The sequence below is a fragment of the Spea bombifrons genome, chromosome 4, assembly GCF_027358695.1.
Source record: "Spea bombifrons isolate aSpeBom1 chromosome 4, aSpeBom1.2.pri, whole genome shotgun sequence".
NCBI lineage: Eukaryota > Metazoa > Chordata > Amphibia > Anura > Pelobatidae > Spea > Spea bombifrons.
In genome coordinates this window covers 73,956,887-73,977,527 of record NC_071090.1, presented here as the reverse complement: position 1 = coordinate 73,977,527, position 20,641 = coordinate 73,956,887, and the positions used below count along the sequence as shown (strand labels likewise).

At 41.4% G+C, this 20,641-nt stretch overlaps 1 protein-coding gene and 1 pseudogene across 2 annotated transcripts; one reads left to right on the top strand and one right to left on the bottom strand.

Moving 5' to 3' along the window:
* Nucleotides 1-2,158: 2,158 nt before the first annotated feature.
* On the bottom strand, nucleotides 2,159-10,113 carry CD276 (CD276 molecule). 2 transcript variants are annotated; one of them, XM_053465028.1, is made up of 8 exons: nucleotides 9,962-10,113; nucleotides 5,747-5,808; nucleotides 4,967-5,314; nucleotides 4,502-4,798; nucleotides 4,187-4,327; nucleotides 4,003-4,041; nucleotides 3,357-3,392; nucleotides 2,159-2,971 (listed from the first exon to the last, which is right to left on the bottom strand). In XM_053465028.1, the coding sequence occupies exons 2-8, from the start codon at nucleotides 5,787-5,789 to the stop codon at nucleotides 2,946-2,948; spliced, it is 930 nt and encodes a 309-aa protein (XP_053321003.1). In that variant the 5' UTR covers nucleotides 5,790-5,808; nucleotides 9,962-10,113; the 3' UTR covers nucleotides 2,159-2,945. The 2 variants fall into 2 exon arrangements, with proteins under 2 accessions (XP_053321003.1, XP_053321002.1); XM_053465027.1 differs by lacking the exons at nucleotides 2,159-2,971; nucleotides 3,357-3,392 and having other exon boundaries at nucleotides 3,908-4,041.
* A 6,625-nt stretch (nucleotides 10,114-16,738) lies between these two features.
* LOC128492986 (uncharacterized) lies at nucleotides 16,739-16,857 on the top strand (annotated as a pseudogene).
* The last annotated feature ends 3,784 nt before the right edge of the window (nucleotides 16,858-20,641 follow it).

Below are 20,641 nucleotides of genomic sequence, written 5' to 3'. Positions count from 1 at the left end.
AAAAATTAACGTGACAGAAGCATGACAGCAGTTATCTACAATTACCAAAACAGCAGCCTCAAATATTTGCCTTTGTACAGCTAAGGAGCGTGAAGATCATCTCGGTGGTATAGGACTTTATCTACCCTTGTAAAACAGCTGTGATTAAACAACATTTTGCACATCAGTGCCCCCGTCCTGTATATAGATCTGATTCAAAGTATCTTGCTTTCATTGCCTTTTACAATTACTATAGTTATACAATTTGGTTATAAACTATGCCTATAGCTGTCCTTAATTAAGCTGCAACCAAGATTCCTCTCCAATCCTGTAAAGACTGTTATTCGAGCAAGAGCAGATCAAATCAGGTGGGGCTCTAGGTCAACGCTGTTACCAGAGGCTCCCTCCAGAACATACGTATATACACTCACTGGCCACTTTATTAGGTACACCTTGCTAGTACCGGGTTGGAACCCCTTTTGCCTTCAGAACTGCCTTCATTCTTTGTGGCATACTTTCTACAAGGTGCTGGAAACATTCCTCAGAGATTTTGGTCCATATGGACATGATGGCATCACGCAGTTAATGCAGATCTGTCAGCTGCACATCCATAATGCAAATCTCCCAGTCCTAAATCTATTGGATTGAGATCTGGTGACTGTGGAGGCCATTGGAGTACAAGTAAACTCATTGCCATGTTCAAGAAACCAGTTTGAGATTATGTGAGCTTTGTGACATGGTGCATTATCCTGGTGGAAGCAGCCATCAAAAGATGGGTACACTGTGGTCATAAAAGGATGGACATGGTCAGCAACAATACTCAGATAGGCTGTCGCGTTTAAATAATGCACAAAAAGGGGCCCAAAGTGTGCCAAGAAAATGTCCCCCACACCCTTACACCACCACCAGCAGCCTAAACCGTTGATACAAGGCAGGATAGATCCATGCTTTCATGTTGTTTACACCAAAGTCTGACCCTGCCATCTGAATGTCCCAGCTGGAATTGAGACTCATCAGACCAGGCAACGTTCTTCCAGTCTTTTATTGTCCAATTTTGGTAAGCCTGTGCAAATTGTAGCCTCACTTCCTGTTCTTAGCGGTTCCATCTGGTTCAAGGTTCAACGTGTTCAGAGATTGTATTCTGCATACCTTGGTTGTAACGAGTGGTTATTTGAGTTACTGTTGCCTTTCTGTGATGTCGAACCAGTCTGCCCATTCTCCTCTGACCTCAACAAGGCATTTTCGTCCACACAACTGCCTAGAGATGGCTGTGCTTGAAAATCCTGGTAGATCAGCAGTTTCTGAAATACTCGGACCAGCCCGAATAGAATAACGCACCGGAATCATACTTAAAGGACAGAAAGGGAACCATAGTCAAAGCTGGTAAGAGGGCTACATGCAAACCAGATTTTTGGTCCCACAAAACCGCAAACCGGTACTGTATTCATGCTGTACAGCACAGACACAGATTATACTGCAACAAATATGCAGCAATCGGGGGCCCTGGGGTGAATGGCTTACGTGCCCTATAATTAATCCATGCCCATCCAAGCAGTCCTCTCATACTGTTTCACTTTCCCCTCAACCAGCGACAAACTGTAAGCTCTCAAGAGCAAGTCCATCTTCTCCTTTCGTACTGGTTTGTTATTGTTTGTGATTTTTACATTTATCCTACAGAATCTGCTGGCGCTATACAAGTGTAATGTAATGTATTATATAATAGATCACAAGCAGTGTATTTAAACAGAACAGTCCAGCTGTAGTTTCATGTAAAATTCATACAGGCGTCTTTTTTTATGGACTGTATCACATTTTACTACATACAAATTAGTGCAGATATTCTTCAGTTTTTGGAGAACCCTGGCTCTACTCGTATGACGCATGCTTAACGCTTCTAGCACATATGCTCCCAGAAATCTATAGAAGTAGCTGCAGCCAATTCCATGTATAATAGCCGAGTGCTGCGATTGGCTGCAGTTACTTAAATTCACTTCAATGGAAGAACTACATCAACTGTGCAGGAGACAGATAAAAAATACTCATGTCTAATTTTCCAAATACAATAAATTAAGAATGCTTCAACTGAGCCATATACAATAAATAAAATGGACTCTACTGTGTGGAAAGAGCAGCCTAAACACAACAGGTGTCTATCTGTAGATCCGAAATGAACAATTGAGTAATAAAATGGAGTACAGGTTTCTTTATTTATTATTCTACAAAACAATAAAAAATGAAATTGCCCACAGGCATGTGCATTGCATTAAAGGCACTGTATTGCAGTTTTTTCATGGGATCTTGTAGATTTTCTCTTCCCTTCATGTCACATTTGGCTGTCACGTGGGACATATCCGACCAGCAGATATGAAGGACAAAACATACACATATTTAAAAAATACAAACACTCAGGACAAATTAATAGGGAATTGGGAGACCAGAAAAGTCATATCATGACACTCACCCAACCATTGCACAGTTCCCACAGTCCAGTAAAATTAAACAGTGTTTCTATTAGACAGTTCAGATGCAAGTCATCTGATTTGCTGCAGCTTCCAATTAACCTCAGGCTTTTTGTAGTACATACAAAGTAACATGAAGGAGGTAGATGCTACAACCTCATATGTTCACCACTTGTCATTCAGACTCTTTTCTGGGAATTAAAATTGTTAACTTTTGTAAATGAACAAGATCTTGTCCATTATATCAGATACTAAAGTCACATAATACTCTTTTCTGATGCTTCTCCAACTGCAACAATATTTAAACTATTAACATTCGTGTATTAATAGTATTCCCTTAAACACTACTTTAAAAAAAAAATTATAAAATTATGTTCATCATGTATTCCAAGGGAGGAAAAAGTCCTAAAAGGGTCCTTGTAATATCCAGCAAATGTCTGGTGTATTCCAATGCCCTCTCCAAATTCTGCATTGAGGATCATATTTATGATGTCATACTGCATATTCTCACTCTATGTACTGTGCATCATCATCTAGAAAGAAAAAAGCTACAATTACCTCTGTGTTCAATTTAGCAACTCCTAATACTTAAAATGTTTATTTCTCAATTAAAAAAATGTTAACGTCTTAGGCTTTCAGAATGTATAAATATTGAATATCTACTTATACATTGCTACCTCGTATTACATATACATTATAAAAATCTGTTTAGATTTACTCTGATCCACGTACCCCCCCCCTTGTATTAATTGCTGTTCAAAACGACAGTCAATGGCCATTCCATTTATTACAGGAAGCATCTAAAAGTATTTGTAAAAACCAAAAAAAATCATGATAAACAAACTCTGCATGCTTTATGTAATATCCCATAACTATTTTTGTGGGGTGCAGGCACAAAGTTCACAGTGGCTACCTTACCTTCTGCTGCTGAATTGGATTTCAAAGGCTGCATTGCTGCAAAACAGAATAAAAGCTGTGATTACTTACTCCTGGAATGCATAGTGTCTACTGTTTGATGAAGGAGAGATGATGGTCAATTGTATGCTTTCACTTTTGTGGCACCAGTTTGGGAAGCGTGTACATTTTTTTTTGCACGACTCCTCCATTTTGTCTTTATTTTTGCTAAATAAATCATGACACTGTGTACAATGTCATGTGTTCATCTGAGGTCATATTTACCTAATTTTTAGACCTGCTTAGGAACAGATTGTTGTTATGTAGCGATATGTAAAACCATAGAATTCAAGAGGGTGTACTCTCTTTTTTCACATGATATATTTTAAAAGCATTTTTAACCAAAAAAGTGGTAGATAGGTGTAACAAGGCTTCCAGCAGAATTAGTTGACATTAATATAGCAACAGAAATTAAAAATGCATGAGGGACATGGGGGACATATGGTGGTACTGCTCTTAAAAACAAGGCCAAGAACAAACTAAGATTTGTTGTTTCTATAGCAGATAGATTCTTTATAGAATGCTTGGAGGATAAATTACAAAGAGAGGATACAAAATGCAGTGTTTACTGTACGTGGTATTTGGTGGGGAAAAATTGCCATGAATTTACCAGTTTTTAATTCTCCATTCTCCTCGTGTTCCTCATTATCTGGATGGGAAAAAAGAAGGAGATAAAACAGCTGCAGAAACACAACCTGCATAAAAACAGAAATATAATCCACCCTAGATGCCTGTGATGCCCCCCCCCTTGTCCCACTCATAACTACATACAATGGCAGATCATTCCAACATACCGGCCTCAGCCTGCTCCTCCTCACATGTCTGTTTCAGCTGCTTTCTGCAAACACATGCAAGTGCCACAAGGAGACCAATAAGGCAAACACAGAGTCCCACGGTCACCCAAAGGGCCACAGGAGGAAATGGGAGATTTTGGCCTGGAAGAAAAGGGCTATCAGTCACAAAACCCTGCATGCACAGATCTAACTTTATACGTTTTATATCCAGCACACCAAGTACCAATTCTGATCGTCTGTTACACTAATATAGGACACGTGGATACAAGTCACAGTCTGACACGTAACATAAAAGGACTTATCACACACACTGACCTGTGACAGTAAGAGAGGAGTGCGTCACTTCTTTCAGCACCGGATTGTACACCAAGCATGTGTAGGTGTCATTGGTCTCCAAGGTAACAACGATACTGCTGTGAACATGGAACAAGCCCTCCTCATTTGCTACCTGGGATGTGGTAATATTCTCAGTTAGGTTACGTCCCCTTCCATCTTGCCAAAGCAATTCAACCTCTGGGTAGCCACGGTAGGTGTGACATGTCACGGTCACTTTGTCCCCAGGCTTTAAACCATCACTGGGCTCCAAGTGGAGGGTGGGTTTGGAAAAGGAGGCTGTTAAAACAAAACTATTTTATTGTACATGAACATAATAATATTGCCAATAGGTTACCAAAAGAAAAATATGGTTGATGATGCCAGTTGATTTATAGACACAGGTCATCTGCAGTCTTAGTATGTGACCTGCAGGGAACAGCTGCATATAAAATAGCCAAGGCTCACCTGCCACTTGTAATGTCACAACATCCAAACTTGAGTTCTCCACATTCACAAAGCAGGTGTAGGTGCCTTCATCTGACAGACGGACTGCCCGGAGGAGAAGTGACATATTGCCTTTAGACAGTTCCATGGGCATCAGCTGGGTACGATTTCTGAAATCTGGGTCCTGGTATTCCAACTGTTCCTGGCCACGGGAGAAAGAATGAACATCCTGCAAGTTTGTCAGCTTCCAAAACACACTGAGGTTCTGCAGTGTGAAGCCAGCTGGGGGTACAAACCAGCATGGGAGTGTAACATCTTCACCCAAAAGTCCTACAACAGGGGCATCTGGGACATGTAGCTTAAGGGCACCTGGAGCACACAAAAAAAGCGGTAGATAGAATTGGGTGAGAATATAAAGGGTAAAAAACAAAAAAAAACAGTATTGTAATAAAAAGTACAGGACAGGAAGTAATCAGTGAACTTTTACAACTTGTTACAAGCTTTTTATGTCTTTTGACCTCATGCAATCTAAATCTTACAACTACAGAAAGGTCAACAATAACCATCTTTCACATAAAGTCTGAAAATCTCATGTGGCGCTTTAACCTTCTATGTTGTTCTCATAGATATCACATTTGACGAAATGACTTTGAACAATAGGGCTGTATCCATTTTCCTTCACAACTAATGTGGAACAGTAGGAATCCTGTTGATGATGTATTTCAAAGTAAGATGGGGTAGTGATCATATTCTATTCGTGTTAAGTCCCTGTCCAGCCAAGGAAATAAATAAACAACATACTTGCCAGAGGATGCAGAAGCAGGATCAAGCACAGAACAGACATTTCTGAACGCTATCTGGATCTAAAGAAAAAGAAAGGGAGAAACATTACGCACAGGACTACAGCGGCATAGATAGTAGGGCTGCAACAACTAATCGATAAAATCGATAATAATCGATAATGAAATTCGTTGGCAACGAATTTCATTATCGATTAGTTGAATCGATTATTATCGATTATAAAATGAGGGTTTTTTCAGAGCAAACGCTCTGAAAAATCCCCCTCATTATATAATCCGTTTAGTCTGACTCACCGTCTCACAGCAGCAGCTCCTACTTACTCCCCCTCCCTGTAATCACTGTGACAACTGGCCCCGCCCCTTCCTTCTCCAGGCCAGAACCACATGGCTGTGACACTCATCTAACTGTAAGTATATGTATATATGTATATATATGTATATATATATATGTATGTATGTGTATATATATATATATATATATATATATATATATATATATATGTATGTAATATATATATATATATATATATATATATATATATTACATACATATATATATATATATATATATATATATATATATATATATATATATATATATATACACATACATACATATATATATATATATATATATGTATGTAATATATATATTTGGGCTACTGAAAGTTAGGGGAGATGGGGGTTAATTTAGGGGCAGTTATGGTTAGTGGGGTGTTTAGGGTTAATTTAGGGGCAGTTATGGTTAATTGGGTGTTTAGGGTTAATTTAGGAGCAGCTGTGGTTAATGGGGTGTTTGGGGTTAATTTGAGGCAGTTGTGGTTGATGGGGTCTTTAGGGTTAATTTAGGGGATGCTGTGGTTAAGGGGGTGTTAAGGGTTAATTTAGGGGCAGTTATGGTTAATGGGGAGTTTAGGGTTAATTTAGGGGAATCTAAATCCTGGGGGCAGTGAAGTGACATATCTGGGGGTATAAGGCATATACAGTATATAAGGCATATGTGGGGAGGGCAGTGTGGCATGTCTGGGGAGGACGGAGTGGTGTATCAGGGTGTATAAGGCATATCTGGGGGTAGAGTGGCATATCTGGGGGTAGAGAAGTGGCATGTCTGGGAGGCAGGGTGGCATGTCTGGGGAGGATGGAGTGGGGTATCAGGGGATATAAGGCGTATCAGGCACAGTGGCATATGTGGGAGGCAGCGTGGAGTGGCAGATGTGGAAGGCAGCATGGCGTGGCATATGTGGGGAGGGCAGGGTGGCATGTCTGGGGAGGATGGAGTGGTGTTTCAGGGGGTATAAGGCGTACCAGGCACAGTGGCATGTGGGGGGTAGAGTGGCGTGGCAGATGTGGGAGGCAGCGTGGAGTGGCATATGTGGGAGGCAGCGTGGAGTGGCAGATGTGGGAGGCAGCGTGGAGTGGCATATGTGGGAGGCAGCGTGGAGTGGCAAATGTGGGAGGCAGCGTGGTGTGGTAAATGTGGGAGGCAGCGTGGAGTGCTGTGGTAGGCAGCGTGGCATATGTGGGGGGGCAGCATGGCATGTCTGGGAGGCAGCGTAGCAAATTAGTAAATTATTTTAAATAAATGAAAAATGTACATTTTTTTTATCCGATTAATCGAAAAAATAATCGGCCAACTAATCGATTATTAAAATAATCGTTAGTTGCAGCCCTAATAGATAGTACCATTCACTGTGCCTCACATATTATTATCTTTTATTTATATAGCACAGCGCTATTTACGCAGCGCTTCTTACAATACATATACTCAAGGGGTATGACTAGAATTGACAGACTAAGACAAACAGATACATCTTAGCCATTTCAGAGGTGGATTCACTAAACCTCTTTGCGAGCGACTTGGACATTTCACCTACGCCGCCTACATTACGAAGAGCCCAGTGCAGTGAGGTTTTTTCCTCTCCAGGAGGGGCTTACAGGCCATGCATAATGTATTGTTAAATACCCGCATCTAGCAAAAGCTTACACCTGAAGTCCCTACATATATTTTTTTTTGATGTCTGACAAACACAAGGTACAAAAAATAGCATAAGGTGTGCCCAGCTTCCATAGATACTTCGCTCACTTCATTTGCTAACGCAGGTGAAAGAGTTGTAAGTTACTAGAGAATTGTCTTAAAATACCCCACGGAAATAGTAGTTCATCCACTACTATATCGTGTAATGGTATAGTAACACCGTAGACAGCTTACCGAGTTATGTAAACATAGTGTTATTGTATATGGGAAAGACCCTGTTAACTTTATTTGTGTTTTAAAATAGCTCATACAGCTTCAACAATTTTAATTAAAATAGATTTGTTTGTTTTTTTACATACTTGACTTTTCCCTTAAGCACAATATTACAGCGCAGACATCCTACTTCCGTAAAGGGTAATTTGTGATATTTATAAAGAGCCGTTATTGACTAAGTGCTAATATGACATTCAGCAGGAACACTGCATTGGTTTTCCCAGTGACTGTAGTAGTTATGGAGTGCAACCTTGAATATGTTCATTTTTTTCCTCTCTATTTTAAAACACCACAGCAACTTACAAAATGTTAGCATATTAAAAGGTCAAACTTTTTATAACACTGGTAACACAGAAGACGTTCAGTTTTGTCCGAGAGCAGAATCTGTATTTGTTCACATGGTTCCCTCTGGATCAATATTGCCTCGGTGATTGTTACAAATATCTTTTTGTTTACACAAATGTACCGGTAATTAACTCTGTAAAATAAAAAAGCTAATCCTAGGTTAGTCTTGGCGTCGTCCCTCGTAGTGAGTTCTGTGGTCACATTCTGCGATATTTAGTCAAGATGACCACTGCAAGATGCGCTTACCCAGTGTTCTGTTAATGCGGTCTAACCGAGGGGTATTTCAGGACAGTTCTTTTGTCTATGGGTAAAACCTTTAGAGCTACAAAAACCTCTCAACCAGTCCCCAGAGATCATGGGGGTGGAAAAAGCTATTTTGGCTGAGACTGTGTAGGTCGGCAGGGAAACGCCTGCTTATTGATGGTTACACAGGATTTCCACCCACATCCTGTTATCTTTTGCCAATATCAATCCCCCGAACGCTTCCTTTGTATCACTTTTTGCCTGGACCGGGCACATAATCCTGTTCAACTCTACGGCAGCCCATTCCAATTACTTTAACACGCATTTCTAGACTTGCATAGCGCCAACAACTTACCAAGTGCTTCTTACAATACATACATTCAAAGGTTATGACAGCACTAGGACCAACGGTAATGGGCACACGTAAAGGCTACTTTGTTACCCATTGGTCTCCCGTAAGAGCGTACATCTAAACTTTGTGCACAAAGCCATCATTTTCCTCACACCATACACAGTAGAGACAGGATACCTGTGGACGGCAGGCTGTTAATGCCTACTCCATCACCCTCGGCCAGCAGTAAAAGGGAGTTAAAATCTACAAAAATAATCTTGTTAATATAAATCTTAATATAAATTAGCAGACTAATAGTCTCTTCGTCTTTGTAATTTGCGCTCATTTCACCGCTAGCTGTAAAGCTCTTCGCACCACTGGCTTGTTTGAGCAGGGCCCTCCTTTCTGTATGATATGCATTACTTGTTACGTCCTGTTTATTCATTATCATACTTGGTATGATACAGGAGGACCGCCGCTTCTCCAGATCACCGCCAGAAAACACCGGGTCTCGGGAGCGGCGTTCTAACATGCCCCATTCCTCGCCCATTAAACAGCACCAGTGGGACCTCCTGCCCACAAGAGCCAGAGAAGTTGGCAGGTCTGCTCATTACAGCGCTGCGGAGTATGATGGCGCTATATAAAACAAATAATGATATCACTGTGTTTCAATACTGTGTATCCCGCATTGAGGGCGTCGCGTGTATAAGTGTACCGGGTATTACTTTGCAAACCGATTAACGAGCAGTGTACGAGGCATGTGAGTGCACGGTAAGGGTCCCTGTACACCCAGCACATCACTGCAATGGCTGGGGCTCATTTAACACTCAGAACTCCTCTGGATGAGCTCTCGATCACGTGTAATCCACAAAGACAGCGAACTCCTTATGTCACACCGCACGTCCCGTCCGAGCCACGTGTGCCCGTATTCATTATATACCGATGGGCAATACGGCCAATAAAGAGTATAGAACCCTTCTGCCTGACCTGATGCGACCGGGTGTTCCGCCCCGACTCCACCCCAAGCAGACAATGCATTAATAACTTACCGCCCAGCGCTAACAATCAGGCTCGGGGCTATTACAAGACTGGAGCTCTTTGCTTCAGACTCTTTTACTTTCCCCACAGACGGGTTTCCGTAGCCGCAGGAAACTCCCGATTATTTCTCCCCGCTAACCGGAGACTCCATGCTTTCCTTCTCCTCCCCTCCCATCCCGTTTGTGATATCACTGGGTGTGTGACTGAGGGGGAGGGGGGAGAAAGGGTAGACATTTGATTGGCTTATGTCCTGTGACAAACCCGCTTCAGGGTAGAAGAGGTGGCATTTAACCCCTTTTTCACCCCCTACGCCGGAATAAACACATATTACCGTTACTTCTGAGTTTCCAGACCGGGCGCCTGAGCTCAGAATAAGGATTTATTATTCGCTCCACCTTCTGAATGTTGGGATAACCCCCCCCCCGTGGCTAGAGTTTTGCTAGAATTGGGAAGAGCCCTATAAACAAGTTTACTTAGAGAAAGACGTTAAGCTGTTCACACATATTTACCCGAAGGGAAGTTTTTAATGAGAAGAAGAAAAAACCTAAACTTTTTCCATACATTCCACCCATACATACCAAGTGTCCCATTTTTCATGAGACAATTTGGACAGTTATGAGACTGAAACACCTGACATGCTGGATGATATGCAAACCAAATAGTAAAAGTAATGAAGAAAATATTATTATAAACAGTTTTTGAAAGCCCTAACCCTTAAGTAAATGTATCTAATATTATTTATTGTTTTACAGTATATAGCTTTATACTTGCTTTCATTTGGGGGGTAAGATGGTGAGGCACCTGTGATCTCAGTTACTGATGTCCTGCTGATCTCACAATAGATTGGATGGCAGCATGCGGAGACACATCGTTTGTTTCTTACTATACTTGGCATGGTTACAGGCAGCAATATTAGATGACATGCTCCATGCACCAATCCTTGTCCCAAGGACAATCACAAGCAGTATACTTAACATGTGAAACCGCTGCCAGGGTAGGTAAGAAAAAAACATTTCTGTACACTACATAAATGTTATTGGCAGGCCCAGGGCTGTACCTGTGCTTATCGCTCACCTTTATTGCCACTTATGCGGCTTGGTCCTATCTCATAATTAGCTTGTGTATAATTAGCTTGTGTATAATTAACTTGTGTATAAGACAGGTCAGTTCTAATAGAACAAACCCCTTTATTTGGGCTTATCATTCCAGTTCACACTGGTATCAGATGGATTGTCAGGACTATTTTAAAGGATTGCTGGGGCCCTACACAGGTGATTGTACATGGACCCCACTGGGTCTCCAAGCACAAACACATAGATATCTTCATTCTTCTTCCTGCTGTCCCAAAACAACATACTTAGTTCTAAGCATTGCCTTTCCTGTTCCTGAACCTCAGTCTTCTTTCTCTACCCCAGTTGGGCACAAGGGCAGCTACTGTGGTATGCCCAGGCAGTGGGCATCTGCACCTTGTTGTCCTGCTTCAAAGATGGAAATGTGAATCTGTAGCAGGTATTATACTTATGTTTCTCTGTAATCTTTCCATGCTCATGATAGTTTGGTTATGATAGCTCTGCTCTTGTCTCCAAGCACTTTTCTAACAAATACTTTGCTCACAACTGCATTTCTTCCCAACCATTATTACACCTTCCCATTAGTGTCTCCAGTACTTCACCTGTGCTGCCCCTGTTACCTGTGCTCATTTGGTCAAACTCTCACCTACTTAATCTACTTCACGAAAAGTACCATAAACCTATTGTGAAATAAGTCATCTGTTCCCCCAAGCTTTGAGGCAACCTAGACAACCTAGTTATTTTAAATGACACGTTAATGGGAGTAGCAGTTGGAAGACAACAACTACTTGCTACCCTTGAGATTTGTGAAGGCATGAGACCTAAGCAGGCATTCAATATTGGTGACAGCACACTTACAAGATACACAAAATACAAATTGTTGTACAAGTGGGGGGGCAATGGCTTGTTATGATTTCACTTTCAGCTTCAGAAAATCACTAATGGACATGAAGCCATATAATATAGCAAAATAAATAGTGATATTAACTTATACATATTTGATTATTATTAGTCAGGAAATCTCACTTTTTTATGCATTTCATTTTAGATTGTGCCAAACGGATATATTCAGGAATACAATCATTTGTTTTTTACAGGTCAACAGACTCAAGAACAACAAGTTGGCATTGATGACTTCGCTATCCACTTAAAGCTTGCAAGGGCGGATATGAGCCAGCATGAATCACTGTTTTGCAAACAAAATCCTTGATACTAAACGCTTCACAAATTAATGAACTAATAGGACAGACAGCAACAGCAGCAAATGGTCATTCTGTAGCAATATGCATTAACATTTGTTAATTTTTATCAATGTTTTTACATTTTGAATTTGTTTTAATTTGTGCTGTCCCTCTATTGTAATACCACTAAAGATTATGCTGGCACAGGGGTAAATAGCAATAGAGAATTCACAACTTCTGTGATACAGAATGCTTTTACAATGAGATCATTGCGTAAATATAAGCTGAAAATGAGAACATCCACACTTTAGAACAAATTTGCTCAAGGGTTAGGTAGATTGTAGTCTAATACCTACAATGCAAAACAGAAAATAGGTGGTATTCAATACAGAGCATAGAGGACCCTACCCTACAGAGCAGAGTAGAGTCTAATAGGTAGGGTCCAAGCAATGGCGTAACAAAAACAGCCGGGCCCTCTGCGAGACAAAAGGTTGGGGCCTCCAAGCTTCCACTACACACACAGTAACATACTTATAGACACACTAACATACTTAGACTAACACATACACATACTAACATAAATACAATAACATACTTACACAGTAAAATACATACATAACTTACACCAACATATGTAACCAGGGCCGGCGCCACCTATAGGCAAAGTAGGCCCCCGCCAAGGGTTTTGCCTAGTGTGGCAAAAATCCTTGCACCAGCCCTGTATGTAACTAAACTACACAGGGGAGGGTATGCCCCCAACCGGTGACTAATATACCTAGTAGAACACACACTCACCATAACAGACCCACATGCACAAAACAGCTTTACTCAATCATCATACCTCACACCTATCACACATGACTCCCTTCTGCCTATCACATAACACACCTGACATCTATCACACATGACTCCAATAACACATCACTCCCATCTCACCTATCACACATAACACATGACTTCCTCACACCTATTACATACTCGCACCTATCACATACCACAACTACAGTATTACACTTCACTCTCACAATTATCACACATCACTACTCACTTGCTCACATCTGTCACACATCCAAACTCACTCCTGTCAAAGTGTCACCTTTACCTTACCCAGAGCCCTTTGTTGCAGTTGCAATTATCCACCCCTCATACTGACATACTTGCATATCCAGGCTTTCACACTCAGCTTGCTGGGACGCTGCCCAATGGCCAAGTGGTATGCCCGGCCCTAGGGTGGGGTGGTTTGAGGAGTTGAAGGCTGGCACCTTCTGGGCTAGGGGGCAGGGAAGCCAAGTGGGCCCATCAGCACCTTGCCCCCTCTTAACTAAAATATGCACTGGCACACATATTTACACACACTCACAGTTATGCAAACTTACACACTCACGCTAACATATACACACATACATATACTAACACTAACAGACATTGCTCATACACACTCCCTCTAACACACATTTATGCTAAAACACACTAATGATAGCACACACACTTATACAAGCGTGCTGATACACTACCTCTCACACACTTACAGACTCATGCTTGTACACAGTCCAACACAAATGTACACATTAATGCAAAAAACCCACACTAATGCTAGCACACTCCCTCTCACGCACTTACACAGTCATGCTCACACGCACATTTTTGCAAACACATTCATGCTAACACACTCCCTGTCATGCAAAATGTGTAAGGGTTACCAGAAATAATAAGATTTTTCTTAGGCCAGAATCTGCCATAAATGTTATCTGGAAACCTGGCCATATCCCATCATAACATCAGTGGGGCAGAAAGAGCATCCAAGAAGGGCATCTTTAAAGGATGCCAGATGTCCTGTTCTGCGTGCCATAAAATCCTACAGGGGACCAGGCACTGTGGTCACACAGGGGACACAGCACCTAGCATCTTCATTTATGATTTGAGAAATATAGTTATGTTTCCATAACAGAATCATAACACAGAAACATGGAATTTCGGCCCATCTAGTCTGTCCATATTTCCTGATGTAATGGATTTAAAACCCTATCAATCCATACCATGAAGATGTATGCTGACAGTGTGCCCTCCTAAAAGATATGAAGCATGGCAGGCAAAGGTTAAACAGGGCCTGAGAAGTAGGAATAGGTCACCTAGCTATCAGGTAGATAGGGGGTAGTTGGTACCTGTACACTTGTCATAACAAGGGGGATCCAAAATAAAGAAGCAGAGGCTCAGCACTCAAATGATAAGGTGAGTTTATTTCACACAGGCAACGTTTCGACGCACAGGTCTTTCTCAAGCCTTAGAAACATTAGTGCACACATTCAAATATTTATGCAACAGCAAGTGATTAAGGGGTCGGACACACCCGATCCTACATAACAATTTAAAGTGACAGTGCAAACTGACCAGTCTATATATAAAGTGACAGTGCAAAGATAGCCAGTCAATGTGTATATATAAATAAATAACATTATATAAAAAATATGAATAAATATGAAGGTGAAGTGATAAATATACTACAGATATCTATCTATCTATCTATTATATAAAAAAGTGTACACAAGTTTAAAATCAACACTGTACTACAAATACAGACACTATATGATCTAAAGATATTACTGTAACAAAACTGGTATGATAATATACAATATTAAAGATCGGTCTGTCAACGCAGTGGCACAAATATTATATAATCTCAAAATTTACAAAGAGGCATTAAATAAACCTACAGGGCCAGCTACGTCCCGGAATAACCATCAGCCGAGCTAAAATAAGGAGAATCTAAAAGAGATAAAGGATAATGGTTAAGTTAATAAATAGGAATATCTTTATATTAAAGTATATATTTCCAAAATAATTTGATTCCCAATCATCCTAAATGTCTCATATTAGGGCAAGGCTTTCACACAAGTTAACAGCCTATGACACTTGGTATTTCCAAGTAGTCTCCCATCCACATACTAACCAGGCCCAGCCTTGCTTAGCTCCCAAGATCAGTCAAGATCGGCTATATTCAGGATAGTATGGCCATAGGCTCACAAGAATGGCATTAAATCCAGTTCCCTATTACCGTATTTGCTCGATTATAAGACGACCCTGATTATAAGACGACCCCCCAAAATCTGAATATTAACTTAGGAAAAAAAGAAAAAGCCTGAATATAAGACGACCCTAAAGGAAAAAAGTTTTACCAGTAAATGTTAATTCGGCTAAAAAATTGGGATATAATGGAGCCTCTTTAAAATTATTGATGGACTTATTACATTTGGTCCTATATGAAAATTATTTTCGTTTTGATACTAGATTTTTTGGACAAATTCTTGGTACAGCTATGGGCTCGAATGTGGCCCCGACCTATATATGTATATTCATGGGCATGTTTGAGGAGAAGTATATATATCAACTCACAGCATACCATCAACATGTTAGCATATGGTATAGATACATCGATGATATACTTTGCATATGGGAGGGCCCATTTGAACCCTTACAGGAATTCTTAGTTCATCTTAATTCATTTTTGGATAATATTAAATTTGAGATGACATGTGATAATACCAAGATTAACTTTTTAGATACTATGATCCAAAGAAAAAATGACTCTCTGATAACCGATATATATGTTTAACCGACTGATAGAAACAATCTTCTTAGATATGACTCGGCCCATCCAGAAAGATTGTTGAAATCATTACCAAAAAGTCAATTTATTAGAGTAAAACGTATTGTTTCTGATGAGGAGACACAAGAAACAAGATTTAAAGACATGTAAAAAAAGTTTTTAGATAGGGGTTATCCCCCAAACTTATTGAATGATACATATAGATCAGTTAAGGAAACATCTAGAGTGGATTTGTTATCTAAAACACATAGGGTTCCTCAGAACAGACTGGCTTTTGTGTCCACTTTTGGTACCCATAGCAAAGATGTTACAAAGATTTTTAGAAAACATTGGCATATATTATCTGATGGCTACCCAATGATAAAAGAGTTTGCATCGCCCCCTCTTATGGCATATAGAAGGGTTGGTACTTTTCGGGATCAATTGGTCCACGCTGAACTTAAAAATGTTAAATGTGATAACTCACAGTGGTTTATGGTTTTAAAAAAATGTGGCAATTTTCCATGTTTAGGTTGCGTGGCCTGTCCTGATATATTGAAGGGGGACAGATTTAAACATCCACAGAAAGATAAATGGTACAATCTTAAATCCCATTATACATGTGAATCATCCTATGTAGTTTATATACTCACATGTCCTTGTAACCTTTTATATGTAGGAGAAACTACACAGAAGATCAAAAATAGATTTTCCAAACATAAATCCACCATCAAATTAAGAAAATTGGATTTACCGGTCCCATCCCACTTTGATGAGTTGAAACATAAACTGACGGACCTTAAATTTCGTGTTATTGAACAGATATCTAGACCTAACCGAGGGGGTGATCGAGTTAATATTCTAAAACAACGTGAAGCATGGTGGATTTATGAATTGGATACATTATTTCCAAATGGACTTAATAGGGAACTGGATTTAATGCCATTCTTGTGAGCCTATGGCTATACTATCCTGAATATACCCGATCTTGACTGATCTTGGGAGCTAAGCAAGGCTGGGCCTGGTTAGTATGTGGATGGGAGACTACTTGGAAATACCAAGTGTCATAGGCTGTTAACTTGTGTGAAAGCCTTGCCCTAATATGAGACATTTAGGATGATTGGGAATCAAATTATTTTGGAAATATATACTTTTATATAAAGATATTCCTATTTATTAACTTAACCATTATCCTTTATCTCTTTTAGATTCTCCTTATTTTAGCTCGGCTGATGGTTATTCCGGGACGTAGCTGGCCCTGTAGGTTTATTTAATGCCTCTTTGTAAATTTTGAGATTATATAATATTTGTGCCACTGCGTTGACAGACCGATCTTTAATATTGTATATTATCATACCACAGTTTTGTTACAGTAATATCTTTAGATCATATAGTGTCTGTATTTGTAGTACAGTGTTGATTTTAAACTTGTGTACACTTTTTTATATAATAGATAGATAGATAGATAGATAGATAGATAGATAGATAGATATTTGTAGTATATTTATCACTTCACCTTCATATTTATTCATATTTTTTATATAATGTTATTTATTTATATATACACATTGACTGGCTATCTTTGCACTGTCACTTTATATATAGACTGGTCAGTTTGCACTGTCACTTTAAATTGTTATGTAGGATCGGGTGCGTCCGACCCCTTAATCGCTTGTTGTTGCATAAATATTTGAATGTGTGCACTAAGGCTTGAGAAAGACCTGTGCGTCGAAACGTTGCCTGTGTGAAATAAACTCACCTTATCATTTGAGTGCTGAGCCTCTGCTTCTTTATTTTGGATTTATTGAGGGACTTGGTGGTACCTTTGCTCGTGCACCATTTCACTGCTGAGTGCTGCATTCCAACCTCTCTTTTTGTGTATAACAAGGGGGATGTGATCACCCCAGATTTATTAATGTACAAGGTACCATAATATTAAAATATGATGTATCAGGCAGGTGTTTGCTGCCAAGTTTTACAAGTAAGCTCATTAGGAGTGTCGTAAAGTGCCTGGGCTACACACTCCCCTCCCCATGTGAAACCAGCCAAGTAACAGGTTGAGGCCACTGAGGTCACTAATACATGATTATGTTGTAATAATTATGTAGTAAAAAAAATTTAAATGGTTGCGTTTTTTTATTCTTTGAATTCATTAGCAGTTAAAAAGGTAGTTTTAAGCCTACAGTCTGAGAATACATTAATTAAAAAACACACGTCCTAGAGATTAAAAACTGTAGAGAAAAACATAAAACCGATGCGGGAGCTGACCTGGTTATTAGACGATGTTATCCAGGATCAGAAGGTTTTAGCTGCCTCCCCACATCTTGCAATTTAAAATCAATAATAGCATTTTTAAGCTGGCAGGAAGATCTGGCTGCCTTCTGGTTCTCATTCCCTCCACTTCTATTTTTCCCTGGTAACACACAATTAAAATCACCTCCTACTATTAAAGGGGAGGAACCTGTGGCAAAGAGACATGTTCTAAAATTTCCACCCTTTGATTCCTATCAGAACATTAAAACCCTTAAAAACAACATCAAATAAAAATGGTCTCCTTGGAGCTATTTTAATGGTAGAATTTAAAACCACATTTTGTTCCAACCCCAGTGAATTTATTCTCATTTGACCCGGACCAGCGGTCCAGTCCTTCTTTAAATGTCCATAAAACAGTCTGTGATCAATAGCACACACCTGTAACAAAAAGTCAACAAAATATGCAAAGGAGCCCTTCTGGCAGGGCTCCACAGACTCCTCACATTGATTGAGGCAGCAGTGAGATCCAGCATGAGGGGTCATCTCCAAAGTGTCACGGGGTCAGGGAGAGAGGAAGGATCCTACTATGCAGATATGCACTGTAGAGAAGTCCAGTATACAATCCGTAATCAAAAGGGCAAAGGCAGGCAGCGAGGTCAAACGTATCCGAGGTCGAGGCAGGCAGAATAGGAGCAAAACGGGTAAACAGGTCCGAGGTCGTAGGCAGGCAGCAAGAATCGTGGTCAAAAACAGGCAAAGGTCGGTACACAAGGAAATCGAGATAATATAGAAAAACCGGCACACCCAAAAAGCATAACACTTTGAACGGGTGAAGATTGGAGAGAAAATGGGGTTTAAATAGGAGAGCTACTTACAGACCACGGCGTTGCGTGCGCTGCGTACGGACCGCAGCGACGGAGGAGTCGGGACCAGGCGAGGCAGCCCTAGCGTCAGAGGTAGGAGCCGCGGCGCGCGTGACAGTACCCCCCCCCCACCAGGAGCGCGTCCCGAGCGAGACGGAGCCGGACGAAGAGGGCAGAGCGCGTGAAAACGAGCAACACAAAGGGGGGCGTAAACGAAGCGAGCAGGCACCCACGTCCGCTCCTCAGGACCGTACCCCTTCCAAGCCACGAGATACTGTAGGCCGTTACGAACCCTACGGGAATCAAGGATTCTGTCGACGACGTATTCCTCATGACAATAGATGTCGAGCGGGGCAGGAGGCTTGAACGGAACGGTAAACCGGTTGGAAACATAAGGTTTCATCAGGGAGACGTGGAAGGACCGCGGGATCCGCATGGTAGGAGGCAAGGCAAGGGATACCATCACGTCGTTAAGCTTGGCACGAACGCGGAAAGGGCCAATAAAACGAGGCCCCAGGGTCCGGGAAGGTTGACGTAAACGGATGTGTCGCGTAGATAACCAGACACGGTCGCCCACTTGATAGTCCGGTGGCGGAGTCCTTTTGGCGTCAGCAAATCGCTTATAGCGAAGTTGGGCTTTCAAGAGGACCTCCCGGAGATTCTTCCAGTGTTCGTTCATGTCAGATACACGACTGTCGACCGCGGGTACCGTGGAGGAGGAACGAGAAGACGGAGGAGGCAGTATGACAGGGTGATAGCCCAAGGCAGCAAAGAACGGAGTACAACCAATGGACTCATGCAGGGAGCAGTTGTCATCTCTGCGAGCGGCAGGAGAGACGACCAGTTGCCTTGGCTTTCGTTGCTGAACATCCGCAGGTATTGTTTGAGGGTTTGGTTAGTCTTTGTCTCCAATAGCGGGATATGAATTGCGTACCGCGATCGGACACCATGTGGAGTGGAAGACCGTGAAGACGGACGATGTGATTGAGGAAGACATCGGCAAGTTGCAAAGAAGATCTGCCATCTGGCAAAGCGACGAAATGTGCTTGCTTGGAGAAACGGTCGACGACCACCAAGACAGTCGTGTTACCCTGTGATTTGGGGAGATCCACGATGAAGTCCATTGACACGTGTGTCCAGGGAACCGTGGGAACGGGAAGAGGATGCAGGAGACCTTGAGGTCATCTCCGAGAGGTCTTCTGGCATGCACAGGTGTGACAGGCGGCAAGGTATGTTCGAACGTCTTTGGTGAGTGATGGCCACCAGAACGACCTGCGGACGCGGTCTTCTGTCTTCCGAAACCCTGAATGACCAGCGAGAAAAGACTTATGTCCCCACTGAAGAACATCCGTGCGAAGACCGGGAGGAACGTAGAGACGACCCGGAGGAGGACGTTCAGAAGACGGGATGGCCCCTTGGGACATACGGATTCTGCTCATCGTGCGTATGGACAGCCCGGCAACAAGGCATGTGGATGGGATGATGGGCTCGTTGGTGTGTTGATCTCTGTGGTTGTCATGTTGTCTGGAGAGGGCATCGGCTTTGATGTTTTAGGAGCCTGGTCTGTAGGTGATGTAGTAATTGAACCGGTTGAAAAATAGTGACCACCGTGCTTGCCGAGGGCTTAATCTCTTGGCGCTCTCGATATACAGCAGGTTCTTGTGGTCTGTTAGGATGACCACCGGTTGTTCTGTACCCTCTAGAAGGTGGCGCCACTCCTCGAGTGCCATTTTGATGGCTA